This window comes from Apodemus sylvaticus, chromosome 6 (assembly GCF_947179515.1).
Source record: "Apodemus sylvaticus chromosome 6, mApoSyl1.1, whole genome shotgun sequence".
NCBI classification, from domain to species: Eukaryota; Metazoa; Chordata; class Mammalia; order Rodentia; family Muridae; genus Apodemus; species Apodemus sylvaticus.
In genome coordinates this window covers 6,406,601-6,428,243 of record NC_067477.1, presented here as the reverse complement: position 1 = coordinate 6,428,243, position 21,643 = coordinate 6,406,601, and the positions used below count along the sequence as shown (strand labels likewise).

At 36.5% G+C, this 21,643-nt stretch overlaps 1 gene segment (V, D, J or C); it reads right to left on the bottom strand.

Moving 5' to 3' along the window:
- Positions 1-2,504: 2,504 nt before the first annotated feature.
- Positions 2,505-13,831, bottom strand: LOC127687771 (Ig heavy chain V region VH558 A1/A4-like). The segment is given in 4 exon segments: positions 2,505-2,549; positions 9,653-9,749; positions 13,341-13,671; positions 13,755-13,831. Coding segments are annotated over 4 exon segments (519 nt in total).
- Positions 13,832-21,643: the final 7,812 nt, after the last annotated feature.

Sequence of the window (21,643 nt, the reverse complement as noted above, 5' to 3'; positions counted from 1 at the left end):
CAGAGGAAAGAGAACAATCTATTACCTGGTCTGCAGGGACATGGTTGTAGACCCTCCACTCTCTCCAATCTTGCTAAGAATGTAGGACTTCTTTGGTGGTTGTGGGACCTCTCTCAATACTATCACCTTGATATATCATCCCTAACATTAGAAAGAAGTGTTGGGGACTAATTGTTTAATGTTGTATTTAATTCAAGCATTATAGAAACTGTGTTTGTTCTGAATAAGAGTTTTAATGGACTGTGCCATTATTCTTTTTGGGGGTGGGGGTAATTGCAGGAAAACGATTTCATTCAAAGCAGCAAAATGTAGTAAGCTAGTGATCTGCAGAGATTTCTGCTTTGCGTTGTTTTCTTTTCTTTTTTTCTTTTTTTCCTTTTTCTTTTCTTTCTTTTGTTTTTGATGACCAAGTCATTTTTTGAGTTGTTTGATGATATAGTCATTCTTTGAGTTGTTTCATGACAATATCATTTTTTTTCTTAGATATTTTCTTTATATAACTGGGTTACATGTGGCTATATGAAAGGAGAAAATTCTGCATGATAGTAAACCTTGATATATCCTCTTGGCACATGTTCTTAGGGTCCTGAATGGCTGAGAATTGAAAAATCACCCAATGATGCTCACTTCCCATACAGCAAGACTGATCTGTTATGAAGATTTATTTCTAAACCAATGCCTGGATAGTGAGCACAAATAATACAAGAATAAATATCATGTACTTTTGCTGCATGGCCTCTCTTGAGCTCTGTGCCTATTTGCACACATACATGGCATCATCTCAATGGATTTTATTTCACAAGAATTGTTCGACAATGCTCATAAAAATCTGCACATAGTTGTACTTTAGTAATAATCCTAGAAGTTGCATTATAGACTAGATTTCAAATTAATGTACATAATGAAGATGGGACACCAGTCAGAAGACCACACAGTAAGAGCATAACCACCAATGGCTATGGCAATATGGTACTACCAGAGTATATCTATCCTATGACATAAAATCCGCAATTATCCAATGCAGTCAAACATGAGTAAATGATGTTACAACCAATGTTCTGAAGATCATTCTCAAAGTTTGATATTTTATTTAAGAAGAAATGAAAATATCCCATGATGAAATCTACAAAAGCAGTAACAAAAATGGAGGAAAACAACAAATCACTTAAAGACTGCCAAGAAGGTGCACAAACCAAAGAGGAACAAACAGGTGAATAAATTTTTATGACTTGACAATTGAAATCGAAGTAATAAGGAAAACACAAATTGGAAAAATTCTGGAAATGGAAAAATGTGTGTAAGTGAACAGAAACTAAAAACATAAATATAGTCAATAGACTGTCAAAATGGAAAGTTAATAACCTCAATTTTAGTATAAATAGAAGAATATTCCTAGCTCAGAGGCCAAGAAATCCCTTTCAAAAAATCAGGAAAGAAAACTGTCATAACCTAAATAATGAGAAATTCATAAAATTACTTAAAGCTTAGAGAAGAGAAAATAAATTGGCCCAGGAAAGAAATTTCTCCTCCCAAATAATACTCAAACCCTACATTTATAAAACAAAGACAGAATATTAAGGCTAAAAGGGAGAAATATATAAAGGCAGATCAATAAGAATTATACCTATTTATCAATAAGTAACCTAATGCAAAGACAAAACCATCTGGCACCCTGAATTATAGGTTCAACTGTTCCACTATAATGATTTATGTTGATGCTCTCGGGATGCTACTATGAGAATTGACAACTCATAGGACATCATATTGATGGTGAACAGTGATGGAAGAGAAGAAACATTGCACTGGTGCCAGTTCCTTCTATCCTCCTTTCTTCCTCTCATTCCTTTAAATGTATGACAACATAGTACAGGATACTGAGTCACAGTGTACTGTCACTAGAATTTTGTTTCTTTTTAAATGTGAATATGTATTTCTGGAGTTGTTAATTGATCTGTGGGTACCACAGTGATTCATAATTTTTCTTTGACCCTTGCATCATTGTGGCCCTGAAGTTAATCACTAGATATATAGGTGGATGCATCAGAAATCATGACTCATTGAGGTCCTTCTGAAAATAGGGTCTCTGCCTGAGGTATAGGCTGATGATGAAAGGAAAAAGCCTGTTATCTCATGACATTACTTTTTAAAAATGGTAAGGGTTAGTGTTTGACTCAACTGCTACCATGAAGGAACCTGGCTTTGAGAGTACATCAATTGAGAATAACATTGGCAGAACTTAAAATCAATCTCTGATACATTAGCCATAATCTCCAGGTAAACAAGAGCCATTTCATCTTGCAGCTGTGCTCTGTAGACATTGAATACTCAGGGATGTGTTATTGCTTAAGCCAGACTATTTGATTTTAGTGTTCATCATGACAATCCTGCATGCAGGGGAGCTCACAAACAGCAAGTGTCATAATGTAAAATAATAATCATCATAGAGAGATGATGTGGGCATGGAGTAGATTCTGTATGATATGTGGTTTTCTTTCTTAAATGTATTAACTGATCTGCCCCTGCTCTTGTTGACCACTGATGTTTCCAACCTGAAACACAGGAAAAATACTTTTTGAACATTTCATAGATTTACATATTAGTTAATTAATTATTGTATTTATTTGCATTCCAGCCATTTCCCCTTTCACATTCCCTGCCCCAGAGTTTCTCTGGCCATTCTTCCTCCACCTTGCCTCTGAAAGGGTACACACCCTATATTTTCTGGTTTGTGTTTGTTAATATAAATTTTTGAATAAGAGATACATTTTGCTTAGATACAATACATTTTGATACAACTTATACAATCACAATATATTCTGATAATTGAATCCCACTTCCCCAAATGTCTCCAGAATATTCTTACCTGCTTCTCACCCAACAACAATTCGTTTCTCACTCTGGAAAGCAAAAACTAATTGAAAAGCAATTTTTTCAGTTAATACAATAAAAAGATCAGATGTTGGGAGAGAGATCTTATGGAAGCTCATAATGGGAACCAAGGGACCTAGTGGTGATAGTGATTAGAGAGTATGCTTGTTACATAGATGTCCATATTCCACAAAATATGTAATCTGTGCCCTCTCCACACTCAGTAAACTTTCTAACCCACACTGTGGGATGGAACTGTATCCTCTTTCTATTGGAATCAACTGCAGGTATGGGGCTCTCAAATTCCATCTGTGAAATAGAGAAAGAGACTGAGATGACAATGCCATCCACTCTAACTTTTGCTCCACGGGCGTCTACTCCCAGGTCCAGCTGCAGCAGTCTGGATCTGTGGTAATGGTGGGGCATGTCTTGTGCCTCATAAATTTGTACTGCAAGGCTTCTGGTTACATATTTACTAATTACTATATGCACTGGGTGAAGGTGTAGCGAAGTTATGGAAAGAGCCTAGAGCAGACTTGATATATTTACCATGGAAAAAGTAGTACTGGCTATGCTCAGAAGTTCAAGGGCAAGGTCACACTTACTGCAGACAAATCCTCCAGAACAGCCTCCCTGAAACTTCACAGCCTGATATCTTAGGATGCTGCTGATTATTACTGTGTAAGACACAGTGTATCAGCCACATCCTGAGACTGTTATAAACCCTAGAATAATAGTAAGCTGCCATGGGAATGACATGTCAGAGAAGATGTTGTAAAGATTTGCTTGAAGTTAAATCATTCTAAAGGCCCTTTTGGCTTCCTCCTCTTCACAGTACTATGTTGATTGTGTAAAGTTTATTTTCTTTTTTATTTTACTCTTTTTTAAAATTTTTAATTTATTTTCTATATTCTTTGTTTACATTCTAAAAGCCTTCCCCTTTCCCAGTACCCCCTCCTCCAATATGTTCCATAAGTCCTCTTCTCTCCATCCCTTCTCCTGTCTTTCCCCCTCCCTTTGCTCTGTCCTGGTATTCCCCTACAATGCTGGATCAAGCCTTTCCAGGATTAGGGCCCTCTTCTGCCTTCTTCATGGAAATCATTTGATATGCTAATTGTCTTCAGTATTCAGAGTTTCAGGGCTAGTTAATATCCACTTATCAATGATTACATTCCATGTGTATTCTTTTGTGATTTTGTTGCCTCGCTTAGGATGAGATTTTCCAGTTCCATCCATTTGCCTAAAAAAATCATGAATTCATTGTTTTTAATTGCTGAATAGTACTCCATTGTGTATATATACTACATGTTCTGTATCCATTCCTCCATTGAGGGATATCTGAGTTCTTTCCAGCTTCTGGCTATTATAAATATGGCTGCTACAAACACAGTGGAGCATGTGTCCTTATTGCAAGCTGGGGAATCCTCTGGGTATATGCCCAGGAGAGGTATACCAGGGTCCTCTGGAAGTGTCATGCCCAGTTTTCTTAGGCACCACCAGACTGATATCCAGAGTGGTTGTAACAACTTACAATACCACCAGCAGTGAAGGAGTGTTCCTCTTTCTCCTCTTTTTTAACCTCAGCCATTCTGACTGGTGTGAGGTGAAATCTCAGGGTTGTTTTGATCTGCATTTCCCTAATGGCTAATGATGTTGCACATTTCTTAAGGTGCTTCTCGGCCATCTGAATTTCTTCAGGCGAAAATTCTTTGTTTAGTTCTGTACCCCATTTTATAATAGGGTTATTTGGTTCCCTGGGTTCTAACTTCTTGAGTTATTTTTATATATTGGATATTAGCCCTCTATCAGATGTAGGGTTGGTGAAGATCTTTTCCCAATTTGTTGGTTGCCATGTGTCCTTTTGAAGGTGTCCTTTGCCTTACAGAAACTTTGTAATTTTATGAGATCCCATTTGTCAATTCTTGATCCTAGAGCCTAAGCTATTGGTGTTCTGTTCAGGAATTTTTTCCCCTGTGCCTATATCCTCAAGGGTTTTCCCTAGTTTTGTTTCTATTAGTTTCAGTGTGTCTGGTTTTATGTGGAGGTCCTTGATCCACTTGGAGTTGAGTTTAGTACAAGAAGATAAGAATGGATGAATTCGCATTCTCCTGCATGCTGACCTCCAGTTGAGCCAGCACCATTTGTTGAAAAGGCTATCTTTTTTCCATTGGATGTTTTCAGCTCCTTTGTCGAAGATCAAGTGACCATAGGTGTGTGAATTCATTTCTGGATCTTCAATTCTATTCCATTGGTCCACTTGCCTGTTACTGTGACAATACCATGCAGTTTTTAACACTATTGCTCTGTAGTATTGCTTGAGGTCTGGAATACTAATACCCCCAGAAGTTCTTTTACTGTTGAGAATAATTTTAGCTATCCTGGGTTTTTTGTTATTCCAGATAAATTTAGGAATTGCTTTTTCCAATTCTGTGAAGAACTGAGTTGGGATTTAGATGGAAATTTCATTGAATCTGTATATTGCTTTGGGCAAGATGGGCATTTTACCTAGTTAATCCTGCCCATCCACGAGAATGGCAGATTTTTCTGTTTTCTGAGGTCTTCTTCGATTTCCTTCTTCAGAGACATGAAGTTCTTGTCATAAAGATCTTTCACTTGTTTGGTTAGAATCACATCAAGGTACTTTATATTGTTTGTGGCTATTTTGAAGGGTGTCATTTCCCTAACTTCTTTCTCAGCCTGTTTATTCTTTGAGTATAGGAAGGCAACGGATTTGCTTGAGTTGATTTTATAACCTGCCACTTTGCTGAAGTTGTCTATCGGCTGTAAGAGTTCTCTGGTGGAGTTTTTTGGGTCACTTAAGAATACCATCAAGTCACCTGCAAATAGTGATAATTTTACTTCTTCCTTTCCTATTTGTATCCCTTTTACCTCCTTATGTTGTATAATTGCTCTAGTCCGGAATTCAAGTACTATATTGAAAAGATATGGAGAGATAGGGCAGCCTTGTCTAGTCCTTGATTTTAGGGGTATTGCCTCAAGTTTCTCTCCATTTAGTTTGATGTTGGCTACCGGTTTGCTGTATATTGCTTTAATTATGTTTAGGTATGGGCCTTGAATTCCTGTGTTTTCCAAGACTTTTAGCATGAAAGGATGCTGAATTTTGTCAAATGCCTTTTCAGCATCTAATGAAATGGTCATATGTTTTTTTTTTGAGTTTGTTTATATAGTGGATTGCATTGATAGATTTCCATATATTGAAATATCCCTGCATCCCTGGGAGGAAGCCCACTTGATCATGGTGGATGATCGTTTTGATGTGTTCTTGGATTTGTTTGGCAAAAATTTTATTGAGTATTTTTGCATCGCTATTCACAAGGGAAATTGGCCTGAAATTCTCTTTCTTTGTTAGATATTTGTGTGGTTTTGGTATCCGTGTAAGTGCAGCTTCGTAGAACGAGTTGGGTAGTGTTCCTTCTGTTTCTATTTTGTGGAACAGTTTGAAGAGTATTGGTGTTAGGTCTTCTTTGAAGGTCTGATAGAATTCTGCACTGAAGCCATCTAGTCCCGTGCTTTTTTTGATTGGGAGACTTTCTATGACCCCTGTTATTTCTTTAGGGGTTATGGGCCTGTTTAGATGATCTATTTGATCCTGATTTAATTTAGGTGTTTGGTATCTGTCTAGGAAATTGTCCATTTCCTCCAGATTCTCCAGTGTGTTGAGTATAAGCTTTGCTAGTAAGATCTGATGATGTTTTGAATTTCCTCAGTTTCTGTTGTTATATCTCCCTTTTCATTTCTAATTTTGTTAATCTGGATACTGCCTCTGTGCCCTTTGGTTACTCTGGCTAAGGGTTTATCTGTAGTGAGCCACCCTTTGTTCTTCTCTGTTGCAAGATGGCGCTGGCCACATGCTGCTCCCTGGTAGTAAATCACTGGAACACATGCGCAGAGTGCTGCATTCCTTGTCTCACTTACATGCTAATGAAGAACTCACTGAGTTCACCTATGAGAATACGGCTGGTTATCTCCCTGGGCAAATGAGGCTAGCTAGGGTACTTAAGGTGAGGCTGGCAGAAAGCCCAGGGCTGCCAATAGAAGAAATAAGCTCAGTTCAAGGATTTCCCGATTAAACCATTTTAAGGAAGAAACTCCTTGTGTCGCGTAATCTTTGTTGGTGAAGGTGGACGTGACATTTATCTATCTTGTTCATTTTCACAAAGAACCAGCTCCTAGTTTTGTTGATTCTTTGTATGGTTCTCTTAGTTTCCACTTGATTGATTTCAGCCCTGAGCTTGATGATTTTTCTGCCTGCTACTCCTCCTGGGTGAATTTGCTTCTTTTTGCTCCAGGGCTTTCAGGTGTGTCATTAAGCTGCTAGTGTACACTCTCTCCATTTTCTTTTTGGAGGCACTCAGGGCTATGAGTTTTCCTCTTAGCACAGCTTTCATTGTGTCCCATAGATTTGGGTATGTTGTGTCTTCATTTTCATTAAATTCTAAACAGTCTTTGATTTCTTTCTTTATTTCTTCCTTGACCAAGGTATAATTGAGTAGTATATTGTTCTGTTTCCATGTGTATGTGGGCTTTCTGTTGTTTTTGTTGCTATTGAAGACCATTTTTACTCCATTGTGATCTGATAGGAGGTATGGGATTATTTCGATCTTCTTATATTTGTTGAGGTCTGTCTTGTGACCAATTATATGGTCGATTTTGGAGAAGGTACGATGAGGTGCTGAGAAAAAGGTATATTCTTTTGCTTTAGGGTGAAATGTTCTATATATATTTGTTAACTCTAATTGGTCCAAAGCTTCAATTAGTTTCACTGTGTCGCTGTTTAGTTTCTGTTTTCCTGATTGGTCCATTGAGGAAAGTGCAGTGTTGAAGTCACCCACAATTATTGTGTTAGGTGCAACGTGTGCTTTGAGCTTTAGTAAAGTTTCTTTTATGAATGAGGGTGCCCTTGCATTTGGAGCATAGATGTTCAGGATTGAGAGTTCTTTTTGGTGTGTTTTTCCTTTAACCAGCAAAACATGTCCCTCAATGTCTCCTTTGATGACTTTAGTTTTAAAGTCAATTTTATCTGATATTGAATGGCTACTGCAGCTTGTTTCCTGAGACCATTTGCTTGTAAAATTGTCTTCCATCCTTTCACTCTAAGGTAGTGTTTGTCTTTGACACTGCGGTGTGTTTCCTGTATGTAGCAAAATGTAGGATCCTGTTTAAGAATCCAGTCTCTTAGTCTATGTCTTTTTATTGGGGAATTGACTCCATTGATGTTAAGAGATATTAAGGAATAGTTATTATTACTTACTGTCATTTTTGATGTTATATTTTATATTTGATAGGTTATCTTCTTTTGGGTTTGATGAAAGAAGGTTACTATCTTGCATTTTCCAGGGTGAAGTTTCCCTCCTCGTATTGGTGTTTTCCTCCTATTATTCTTTGTAGGGCTGGGTTTCTAGTAAGATATTGGGTGAACTTGGTTTTGTCATGGAATATCTTGGTTTCTCCATCTATGGTGATTGAGAGTTTTGCTGGGTATAGAAGTTTTGGCTGGCATTTGTCTTCTCTTAGAGTCTGCATGAGATCTGCCCAGGATCTTCTAGCTTTCATAGTCGCTGTTGAGAAGTCTGGTGTGATTCTGATAGGTCTTCCTTTATATGTTAATTGACCTCTTTCTCTTACTGCCTTTAATATTCTTTCCTGTTTAGTATATTTGGGGTTTTGATTATTATGTGATTGGATGTATTTCTCTTCTGGTCCTGTCTATTTGGAGTTCTGTAGGCTTCTTGTATATTCATGGGAATCTCTCTCTTTAGATTAGGGAAGTTTTCTTCCATAATTTTATTGAAGATATTTGCTGGCCCTTTAAGTTGTAAATCTTCGCTCTCATCTATGCTATAATCCTTAGGTTTGGCCTTCTCAATGTGTCCTGGATTTCCTCGATGTTTTGGGTTACAAGCTTTTTGTATTTTGCATTTTCTTTGACTGTTGAGTCCATGGTTTCTATGGTATCTTCGGCATCTGAGATTCTTTCTTCTATCTCTTCAATTCTGATGTTGATATTTGCATATATGGTCCCTGATTTCTTCCCAAGGTTTTCTATCTCCAAAGTTGTCTCTCTGCGATTTCTTAGTTGTTTCTACTTCTGTTTTTAGATCCTGGATGTTTTTGCTCAGTTCTTTCAGTTGCTTGTTTGTGTTTTCCTGTAATTCTTTGAGAGATTTTTGTGTTTCTTCTTTCATGACTTCTGCCTTTTGATCAAATTTCTCCTGTAATTTTTTTAAGTGATTTTTGCATTTCCTCCTTATTGGCTACTATTGTTTGACCCATATTCTCCTGAATTTCTTTAAATGATTTTTATGTTTACCTTGTAAGGCTTGCTAGCTGTTGATCATTTTTCTTTTGAATTTCTTTAAGAGATTTATTTATGTCCTTCATGTGTTCTTGTAACAGCATCATGACCAGTGATTTTACATCCAAATCTTGCTTTTCTGGTGTGTTGGGGTATCCAGGACTTGCTATTAAAGGAGAATTGGGTTCAGATGCTGCCATATTGCCTTGATTGATGTTAGTAATGTTCCTATGTTTGCCTTTTGCCATCTAGATCTCACTGGTGTTAGTTGGTCTTGTTGTCAATGCAGAACTCAACCTTCCAAGATACCTCCCTGCAGCCAGCCTCCAGATGCACCACTGGCCCTCTGCACTGCTTGAGGAAGGGGCACATGGCCCAGGCTGCTCCTGATCCAGAGATGGAGACTGGAAGGCTCCCTCCAGAGCCCTCCAGTTGGATCCTCTGCTTTGCTAGGTTAGATGGACTCACCTGAGCAAGGCGCCTCCCTGTGGCTGGCCTCCAGATGTACCGCTGGCCCTCTGCACTGTTTGGTGATGGGGTGAGTGGCCCAGGTTGCTTCGGATCCCTATGTAAAGGTTTCACCATTACAACTATGAATAAAGTGATGATGATTCTGTTTACTATTCTATGCTATACCTTGACAATCACAAACTTTTCACCAGTGATCACGTCCATTGGCAATTTTAACCTTAATAAAATATATAAAGGAAAATATTGTGGATATATAATTGTGAGAAAAATATCTCTGGATTCTAAGTCACTGAAACTTTTTATGGAGTTCCTTTGAATAATTTATAGTAGGATTTTTATCATTAAAGTTCATGTAAAGAACACTGGACCAAATGAAATCTTATTATTATTATTATTTTTTTTAGTGACTAAAATTTTATTTAGTCACTAGTTATTTTAAGTGACTGGAATGTGTGTTGTAAACTTTCACTGGGTGGTCTATTTGAAATTCCAGTGTCTCTGAATGCAAAATATGTTTATAAGAATGCAGAGTTATATAAGTATAATTCATATAAGTTGGTCAAATTATTATTGAACCACAACTGATAGAACTCATTAATAAACTCAATATATTAATTGTTAATAGAGCTTATACATAAATGAGATATTATACATAAATGTATATGTACGCCATGTTTTTCATTTAAATAAGGTTCATATGTAATGAATATGTGACATCCTATTGAGGATTTTTTTCAGCTATTCTTGAGTATTGTTCATAGTAACACATATGGATCTATTTAATATTTTCTACATGCAGATATTTAATTACAGCAGCATTTCTTATTGAATATGCTTTCTCTGTTTTTGTTTTTAGTTTTTTTTATTCGATATAATTTATTTACATTTCAAATGATTTCCCCTTTTCTAGCCCCCCCACTCCCCGAAAGTCCCGTAAGCCCCCTTCTCTTCCCCTGTCCTCCCACCCACCCCTTCCCACTTCCCCGTTCTGGTTTTGCTGAATACTGTTTCACTGAGTCTTTCCAGAAACAGGGGCCACTCCTCCTTTCTTCTTGTACCTCATTTGATGTGTTTTTTTTTTTTTTTTTTTGTGTGTGTGTGTGTGTGGCTTCTTTTTCAAAATCAAGGTGTCCATAAGTGTGTGAATGCACCCTGGAGTTTTAATTCAATTCCATTTATCAACTCTTCTTCTTTTATTCCAGTACTATGATGATTTTACTACTTTAGTTCTATATTATATGTCAAAATCAAGGATAGTGGTGAAGGGACTTAAAAAGGGGAGAGTATGGGGGTTAGGGGAGGGTGGCTAGGCGACATGGGGGAAGGTGTCCAGGTGGGCCCTTGCCTGGGTACCTCTGCCCCTGAGGGACCACACACACACAGGCATAGTATAGAATAGAGTTTATTCAGAGTAGGGGATGGGAGTTAGTGGTAGAGAGAGGCAGAGAGAGAGAGAGAGAGAGAGAGAGAGAGAGAGAGAGAGAGAGAGAGAGAGAGAGAGAGAGAATAGACAATAGAGAGAGAGAATAGAGAGAGTGGAGTGGAGGCCGTCCATGACCACGTGGAGTGGGGAAGAGCCCAAGGGGCAGAGAGGTGAGAGAATGTGGGAGATCAGAGAGCAAAGAGAGAGAGGAGGGGCAAGTAGCCCCTCTTATAGTGGTCCAGATCTCTGGGGTGGGGCATACTTGGCAATTGCCAGGTAGGTGTGGGGTGGAGCTTAGACAAAATATCAACAAGTGGTGCCTACAAATGCTCATTTATTCCACAGGACTGTTTTTGATGTCCAGGATTTTTGATTGTTTGTTTTTCTACTTTAATTTGAATGCTGTACTTTCAAGATCTGCAAATTGTTGTATTGGAATTTAAATGGCCATTGCATTGAATCTAGTGGTTGATTTTGGTTTGATGACTATTTAAACTATGTTAACACTACCAATCCAGGAGCATGACAGATATTTCTGTCTTCTGATGACTTCTTAAAAATTTTCTTCCAATACTTTAAGTTTTGATCATATGGGTCTTTCACTTGCATGTCTAGAGTTTTACCAAGGTTTTGTTTTCTAGTTGAGATATTTATTTGCCTATGAGAATAATTGTCTTTCTGGTGATTGAGAAAGCCTTCAATTTTGTAATTTATGCCTCTGTAGCATTTCATTGATAGTGTCATATATTATAGGAACTGACAGTAGTAATTTGCATCATGTCTTGTGTGCTTCAAGAAACTATAAGAGTCCCAGTAGAAACTACTCTGTGTACTTAGAGATGAATAATGGGAAATCCCATTGCTTAAAATGCACACACACACACACACACACACACACACAGAGAGAGAGAGAGAGAGAGAGAGAGAGAGAGAGAGAGACAGAGACAGAGACAGAGACAGAGACAGAGACAGAGACAGACAGATATTCCAAATATTTTACTAATGTATTTCACTAGACCTAAGCATTTTGCATTATACATAATTATACATGCATTATACATAGGCCACATCCTAAAATACTTTTAGTCCTGCCATCTGCATACAATTTGAACAATTTAAAGAAAGACATGAAACTTAAAGTCTAGGCACTTATACAAATGGGAATTTTTCAAAGCAAAATGTTATCAAAATTTTCTTTATTAATTTTTTAGAATTCTTTTTTCTATTTATTACTGAAATTAGATTTGTTCATGTAAAATTTTCCTGCTATTGATTTCCCTTCCCAAAACCTTCCTGATCATCACTTAGCATGCTTCAGTTCCTTTATCTATTTATTAAAACAGACAGAAACTAAAGATAATTAAAAAAAGAAAAAGTAAGATAAACAAAACACACACACACAAATGGGAATTGGACAAAACACATAAACTAACAGAAAAGAAGTCAGTCAAAGCAAAGTACAAGAAATATATATGAATGCAGATACATCACAAATACACTATTTAAAAAGGTGAACTACCAGCTATGCAATGGAATATGAGAGTTGATGCTGTATCAGAATAGGGTCATGTTCTAAAAAGTCCAGTGACTGTAGGGATGATTACTGAGGCTGCAAAAGAAGTAAATATGAGAGTAAATATTTATGTATAATCTCAGAACCTGTCTCATTTAACAAGCACATACATTGTGTTCCTAAAAAGTTTGGTTAAAAGTGAGTTAATAACATTTTCCAAACAATGTGAATTATGTTTATATAGCTATTCATTCTGATATAAACATTTTTTTTTATAATCTGAGAGACACGAACATATTCTGTAACACATATCCAGAGCTCACAATACACCCGGGGTCACCTAATAATTAAGATTTTGACAGGAATGTTTGTTCCTGTGTGTTGGTGATTTGATTTTATCGGTCAAATTCCTAGTATAATTTATTCCCAACTATTTCAACAAAAGTTCTAGTCTCTCATCATTCATTTTTATTTTATCAAACGTCATCAGGTTTTCTCTTTTTATTGTTTTAATGAGTAAGAAACATTTCAATGGAGGTATTCTCTGGTGACGTAATTTAATGATAAGGTGTACAGTAGGAGATCTTAAATAAGCATCACCTTATTTTTAGATTACCTTACACAAAGTTGACAAAAAAGAGGCAAAAAATAGACACTCAAAATGGTTATTTCTGAGGATGTCTAAATGTTAGTCATTTCTCTTATTTCAGTCCCAGGGCAACTTGCTACTCCTCCAGAGTTTCTGATACACTGAGGATGTGGTTATAACACTGTGCCTTGCACAGTAATAGACTGCCGAATCCTCAGATGTCAGGCTGCTGAGCTCCATGTAGGCTGTGCTAGAGGATTTGTCTGCAGTCAGTGTGGCCTTGCCCTTGAACTTCTGATTATAGCTGGTACCACCACTTCCAGGATAAATCCATGCAATCCACTCAAGACTCTGTCCAGGCCTCTGCTTCAGCCAACTCATATAGCTATTGCTGAAGGTGTAGCCAGAAGCCTTGCAGGATAACTTCATTGAAGACCCAGGCTTCACGAGCTCAGCTCCAGACTGCTGCAGCTGAATCTGGCAGTGGACATCTGTGTAGAGAAAGGCAGAGTGGATATAATTGTCACCTCAAGCCCAGTCTCTTCTTCAGATTTGAAACTGGTGAGCACCTTACCTGCAGCTAATGACAGGAGGAAGAAAAAAAACCAGCACCATTCCATGGTTAGAGTCAATGTGTTCAGGGACTGTGGAGAGGACACTGATCATATGCTGTTTTCATGGAGGGTACATCCCTGTATTTACTGCCATACACTCAGGTAATTTGCATATTCATGAGCAGGGTACTTCTTAGATCAAAACTTAGTTGAGCAAGAGAATTACTAGACAGAGAAGCCACATGGGTCAGGTGTTAGGATGCTCTGTATCAGGTCCTAATTTTTTCTGAGAAAATGCATTTTCTTTTCCTGCTCTTTGGGCAAATGCTCTGCATATAACATCAGCAAATAAGTTCTCAGCAGATTTTAGGCCTGACACTGTTGCTTTTCTTTTGGACCAGGTATTTAGATTGCTTTAGAGATGGTTGTTGGGATGATGATGATGATGATGATGATGATGATGATGGAGATGATGATAAAGGAAAATTCTCCAAATTGCTAATTTTTGAATATTTAGAACCTTTGTTTGGATATTTGCACTTATTGTTGTGTTTCCAACATATTATATACTCAAAACTCACTCAAATGACCCAAATTAAGCATATTTCAGAAATATGTACTACTGTTAATAAGCAAATTATAGAAATAAACTGTACAAGTGTCAACTAACTATTTCATCTTTAAGACATGGTTTTATATTTTTTCATCAGAAAGAAATTAGAAACTTGTATTAATTTTTGGAAAATGGAAGCAATTGGAAAAAAACTATTACTTAAAACAATCTCAGAAACAAAGACATTAAATGAGACACTCATTAGTAGCTTTTAGATGTTCCAGTTATATACAATTATGTATGCAAATGCATGATGATGCATCAGTAAAATTCTCTAGAGGAACAAAGAGAGAATAAGATAGAAAGAGGATACAAGAGAAATATGAACAGTGTACAAAATACACTTGTATGAATATTCTAAACATATGTAAAGTTGTTCTTTCATTTTTTTCTGCTGAATCTGCTTACTATTGCTTACATGCATATGTTTTTAGGGTTGACCAGCTCATATTGGATAACATCAAAGAGATCATCCCTGCAGAAGACTGATTTTCTCTCTTAGCATCCATTAGTTGCCATAACTAACATAACATCTAGTGGTAGGTGTTGTATCAAAAGACCATTTTTGCAGATCAGCTCCAAACTCAGAATGTTACACATAGTTGTCACCTGTTGCTATGGCTACCACATACCTTCCCAGAAGTCTATTTCCCATAATCACCTGCATACAGTTTATATCACAGCTTATTAAAGACTCTTCCCCACTTTTGCCCTTTTTTCTTTTTCCCTTTCTCTTTCTCCCTGTCATTTCTTTGACCCTAGTAAAACCTCTTACATGTGGAACTTCTTTGGCCTTGTGTGCTTTGTCCACATGTAAGCCACTATTTTAACACATCAGTACGGTCTCATGGGATTTCTCCCCATCCATGTTGGGGTGTTCACTGGATTTAGGTCTTATGTAGGCAGGCATATTGTTGAGATTTAATGGGTATGGATTCCCTGTTCTTTCTATACAATATAAGGTTTTTTATTCTTTGAAATTCTCAATCATATATGAAATATATTTTGATCTATCATTACTAATGTCTCTCACCACTATCTACTGCCACTAGGTCCTTGGAGTTCCTCCTGGTACCTTCCAATAAGTCTCTGTTTCAACATTGTTACATCTTCTGTTTCATTACCTACTTACATGGTGAGTACAAAAAGACAAAAGCTCCAGTAGTACATAATGAACCTCCAGAAACCTTCCCTGGAAATGTTATTATATTTTTCCTTTCAGACATCAAATATCAAAAGACATTCAGGTTGATGTAGGACCTCATAATTTCCACCCCATTCATATTGTAATGGTTTAGTTGTTGTATTATTGTTATGTGTGAGAACAGGGCACATTTGAACCTTATAGAAGTAGTTATGTAATTTAATTCGAAGATATTTAACTAATATTGCTAACCTTACCAGTAGACACCTTAACCTGCTCAGCCATTTAGAGTTCTAATGTGGTAGTTTTCACTCTTGTGAATTGTGTGGTAGGTCTTGTGCCAGTAAATACAGCTATTGAGACTTCATATGTTTCATAAGAACAGATCAGTCCCTGGAGATTTCATGTCTTTCAACCACATTCACTATCTTTCCAGTTTTATCCTTGATTTTTTAGTGACAGATTGATGTAATTGATTTGTCTGTGACTGAATACTCTGTCAATCATTCTCAGCATTTTGACTAGTCATGAATGACAGCATCAATTATCATACACTGCTACATAAGCCTCTGTGATGGTGACTCAGACAATTTACTTAGTATAAACATAAATATTAATGAGGCAGTTTGACTACATAATCATTAGCAATATAACTAAGGTCTTATAGGGCTTATATTATCTCTAAACTTGGACTTTTGACCAGAATGACCTGGGTTGAAATCTTTTCTATAATAATTCATCAAAAAAAATAATAAACAAAATTATGCAGGGTCCCAGCAATATACTTCCAAACATATGACTCTATATCATCTTATAGATATACTTGAACATTCATGTTTATTCACCCAATGTTATTCATGCTCTATTCTCAGTAGGTAGAGGAAGGGATTTCCAACAATGAGTACATAAAAGTGACAAAGCAGTACATAGAATAAAAGAAAAAGTACTAAATTGTAATACATAAATTATGTAATCTATATTTATCTGTATGGAACTGGAAAAAATATACTGAATGAGGTCCCCCATGTCCATAAGACAATTGCTTCATGCTGTCACTCATATATATTTCAAGATTTGGATATTTTGTTTAGTGTATTTGATTGTAGATGACTTAGAGATTAGAATTGGGCCTTTATTGTATAATGAATTTAATGGGATATTGTAGCAAAATAGAGATAAAATGAAAGCAGATTGGGCAAAAAGAGGAGACAAATATTTCAAACATAAAATGGTGTTGGGAAATGGAGAAATAATAAATAATACAGGTTTAACCTAATCAAATCATATTTTAACAAAAATTATGATCAAATCAATGATCTTTCAATGTAGATAAAATCAAAGCTGTGGAGGATACAGGATGCATGTACAATTACAAAACAAAGCATGAATACTCAGAGTAAAGGAAAGTGCATTTGTTATAAACAAAAACAAAAATTACAATTTTATTTCTATAACAAAATGTCAAGAAAGGATGAACAGTTCATAGATACTTAGTATATAGCTGGGAATGCATTTGTTTTGGAATGATTTTATGTTCTGATTATAATGTGGGATTATGAACCTGCTATTACATAATTTTTATCAAAAATATTAAACTTAAAGAACATAGGAAAATTGGCAATATTTAAATTAGACTTACAATTTAGTTTTAGTATTATTTCATTGGTCTACTTTTCTCATGTTGAAGGTTATATGAGATATATACTTGCACAAAACTTGGTAGAGAGCACATAGAAAAGCTTTTGGATATCATTAAATGGTAAGTTACTTGCACAAGGAAACATTGTTTCCCCCAGAATTTATGAGTTACTATTTGTACATATCAGTACCATCCACAGTAAATTTTGTATTTGTTAATGGTCAGAGTGGTCCCACAGATCCCTGAACCAGCATGAGGCATTTGCATTACTGTAATTCCCCACATAATTCAATAGTTAGGATTAATTTCTTAAAACGGTTTAAAATTGCGCTGTTTATAAGAGCCAGAATGTGTACGAAAAAGTGTCTTCCAGACAAAATTGGACTGAAGAAAATGTAAACTAACAGGGAATAGATTGTTCTATTCTAATTCATCAGTAAAGTATTTAACAAAGAATCTTTATGATGTTTGAGCATGGAGACATCACAGGTCAATCACACCAGAGGCAGATTAGTTAATATACTTAAGGAAAAAAAAAGAGTCACCTCCACACCCACCCTATCTCTCTATGTGGTTTCTTGGACTTGTTGTGCCCCTTGCTGGCCATGAGCTTTCATGCAGGTAGTTTTTCATGGTTTAGAACTGAAATTTCAGTTGGTATGGGAGGGAAATGATGGGTGGGGGAGTACTCTCATAAAGGCAAAAAAGAGGGGGGAGAGGGCAGATGTGGGATGGGGGTATTGTGGAGGGGCAACCTGGAAGTAGGATATCATTTGAGAAGTAAATGAATGGAATGATAATAAAAATGATAATAATAATAAAGCTTCAATTTGGGATATTAAGAAAAAATGAAGAAATAGTATATTCCTGTAATTTCAATGTTTACAGGGCTCAACTAAATGGAGAAATGGTTCTCGTATACCTGGAGATAATGATAATGCATCAGAAATTAATTTTATGTTGTGACAATATAGCTATTATATCCCTCTCAAAGACAGGTTTCTCATTGGTGACAGTTGCATCAAACTCATGTTCTCATCCTAACAAATTGTAATGGCAGCAACTACAGGCTCTTTCCTGTCTTGAGAGGCTTCATTTAGGGCAGAGTGTCTGTGTTCAAAAGGACGACAATGAGCTGAGCTAAGATGAAGCATCCAATGTATCCATGAATAAGTGGAAACTGCATAAAATCCAGAGTATGTGGTAGGTGGACAAGAAATACTATCTCAGGAATTGACATGACCATTGCACACCTGAACACTTTACAGCTATAGTTACTAGTAAAAGATGCCAATTATTTGAGTTGAAAACAGTTAAACATGAAAATCTGTAAAATACTTGAGTAGTTAACGTGTTTACTTGTAAGCTTCGCAATATTGTTTTGTTTGCTTGGTTCCACATGCTAGAATGTGAGAGATGAATTTGTTGAATTTTATCCAAGGTTAGGTATCCACCTTGGTGCTTGTGTTCTCTACTTTCACCACTAAAAATGTAATCATATTTTTAAAATATTACAACGTGTTTGTGAGAGTCTGCCAAGGGCACAAGCCAAGTGTTGCATTTACTGGCATTTGATATTTCATGAGGAAAATATATTTCCCCTTTCCCTGGAAGATTTATAGGTGTTCCTTGTGTACTAGTGAATGACACATATATGTGTCATCCATAGCACTGATTGTACTCTCCATATTATTAGTTATTGAAACAATAAGATCAGGAAGTTGGGAAAGAGACTTACTGGAATGTCCCAATGGAAGCCACAAGGGTATCATGGGTTAAATATGTACATGCTACACTTCATAAATGAATGAGTATTTCAGAGAGTAAGCAAACTAATTCTGTAAAATAGAAATAAAATTGTACATATGTTTAGAATTTTCACTTAAATGATTATTTTACACTGTGTATATTTCCTCCATAATTTCTAATCATTCAGTTCTGTCCTTTTCCCCTTTATTATGCTAGATATTTTCATCTATGCACTATTATATACTGCTAAACATAATTGTATGTAACCATGCAATATCTAAGAGCTGCTAATGTGATACACTTATGTTGTTCCTGGGAAATGTCACTGATCCCGAATAAACAGACAGAAGCCAGTCTTATGTAACTCACAGCAGGATCTTTATTCTATTGGAGCCCCCAAAATGCACCATCTTCACCCAGAATGGTTTTGGTGGTGGGGAGCTGCAAATTTTTTTGGGTAGCAATTGAGGGGTGAGTATATAAGCATCTAATTGGAAAGCTACTGTGGCCTTTAACATAACTGCCTGGTACTGGAAGTCATAACATAAATTTAATTTCTGTTCTCCTCTACATTGGTGGTTGTTAGGCTGGGGATGGACTTGGAAATTGAGGGTGTACACTTGTTGGGGAAATAACCTTGACACATTGGTGTTATTGAGCATGTAATCTGGAAATGTGGTCTTGTTGGTGATTAACCTAGAGACTGGAGCTAGGCTCAGGACTTCAAGGAGCAACTTTAAAACGAATGCTAGGCATCAGCCTGTTAGCTTACCTCAGTTTAAACTAACATCAATTTGCTTTAAAATGGAGTCTGAACTTATAAGATTTGACCTCAAAATAAAATGTCTGTATATCTTAAGCAATATGTTGCAAAGTTAATAATATTGACTCATCTGTGACTAAGCCCTCTGTAATCATTCTCACAACTTTGAGCTGTATTGTCTACATGTCTACTTGTCTACAGAATTCATACACACTGCAGATAGAAGCTTTTTAATCAAGGCTGAGAGCAGCACCAATTTCTTGTATAAACATAAGTATTTATAAAGTAGTTTTGACATCTTGACCTTTAGCAATACAACTACTGTCTACTCCTACTCAAGCCTATGTCATTTTTAGCCTTTGACCATGCTTAATGAGCATGAACTCTTCTCTAAATTTTGGAATCCAAATAGAATTAAATAGCAGTTGATCACTATGAAACAATCTTCTGATTGGGTACAACTTCTAGTGGGTACAACTAACCTGAAGGCTGATATCATAGACTACCAGGTCAGGCACTATACAGTATCACTGATACTTGTTATCTCCCTGTAGTATGCAAAATACCTTCCTGCACTATGAAACCTGATAAACATAGAGAACTTATAATTCAGTTCAAGGTTAGTTCCCCTATGGCTTGCAAATAAAATTCTTTGACAAAGGAGCCAAAATCATCCAGTGGTAAAAAAGACTCTATTTTCAACAAATGGTGCTTGCTCAACTATAAGTCAGCATGTAGAAGAATCAAAATCAATCCATTCTTTTTCCAAAAGTGAATTATTTATTTTGAATATGTTCAATATAATTTCTTCTAAGTTTTAGGATTTTTCAGTACATTGCTATTATCTGTAATCACTCTGTTGTGCAGTAGCTATAACTTAGTATTAATCAATAGACTCATGTCTACTTCTTGCCTACTAATTTTTTTACATTTTTTATTGGATATTATCTTTATTTATCTTTCAAATGCTATCCCCTTTCCTTGTTTAACATCCAAAATCCCCTTATCTCATCCCCACATGCCCTGCTCAATAACTTACCCACTCCTGATTCCCTGATGTGACATTCCCCAACCCTGGTGCAATGAGCCTTCATGAGTCTAAGGGCCTCTCCTTTCAGTGATGTCCCACTAGGCCATCTTCTGCTACCCATGTGGCTGGAGCCATGAGTTCCTCCATGCGTGTTCTTTGGTTGGTGGTTAAGTCCCTGGCAATACTGTTTCATATTGTTGTTCCTAATATGTGTCTCTAAACACCAATCAGCTCCTTGAGTCCTTTCTCTAGCTTCTCTGTTGGGGACCCTGTGCTCAGTTCAATGTTGACCGAGAGCATCCTCCTCCTATATTTGTCAGGTACACATCAAACTATACATATCTCCTTGTACAAAAGTCAATCCCTAGTTGATTAATGACCTCCTCATCAAACCACATACACTGAAACTAATAGAAGAGAATGTAGGGAAGAGCCTTGAACACATGGGCACAGGGGAATGTTTCATGAACAGAATACCAATGGCTTATACTCTAAGATAAAGAATAGAAAAAATGGAACCATATAAAATTATAAAGCTTTGGAAAAGCAAAAAAAAAAAAAAAAAAAAAAAAAAAAACACTGTCAATAGGACAAAATGGCAACCAAAAGTTTGGGAAAATATCTCTACCAACCCTACACCCAATACAAACCTAATATCTAAAATATATAAGGAACTCCAGAAGTTACATTCCAGAGAATCAAATAACCCTATTACAAAATGGGGTACGGACCTAAGCAAAGAATTTTTAACTGAGGAATCTCAAATGGCTGAGAAATACCTAAACAAATGTTCAACACACTTAGACATCAGGAAAATGCAAAGAAAAACAACTCTGAGATTCTACCTCATACCTCTCAGAATGTCTAAGATAAAATCTTGGGTGACAAGAGATGCTGGTGAGGTTGTGGAGAAAGAGAAACAATTCTCTATGTCTTGTGGGACTGTAAGAAGGTACAACCTCAATGGAACT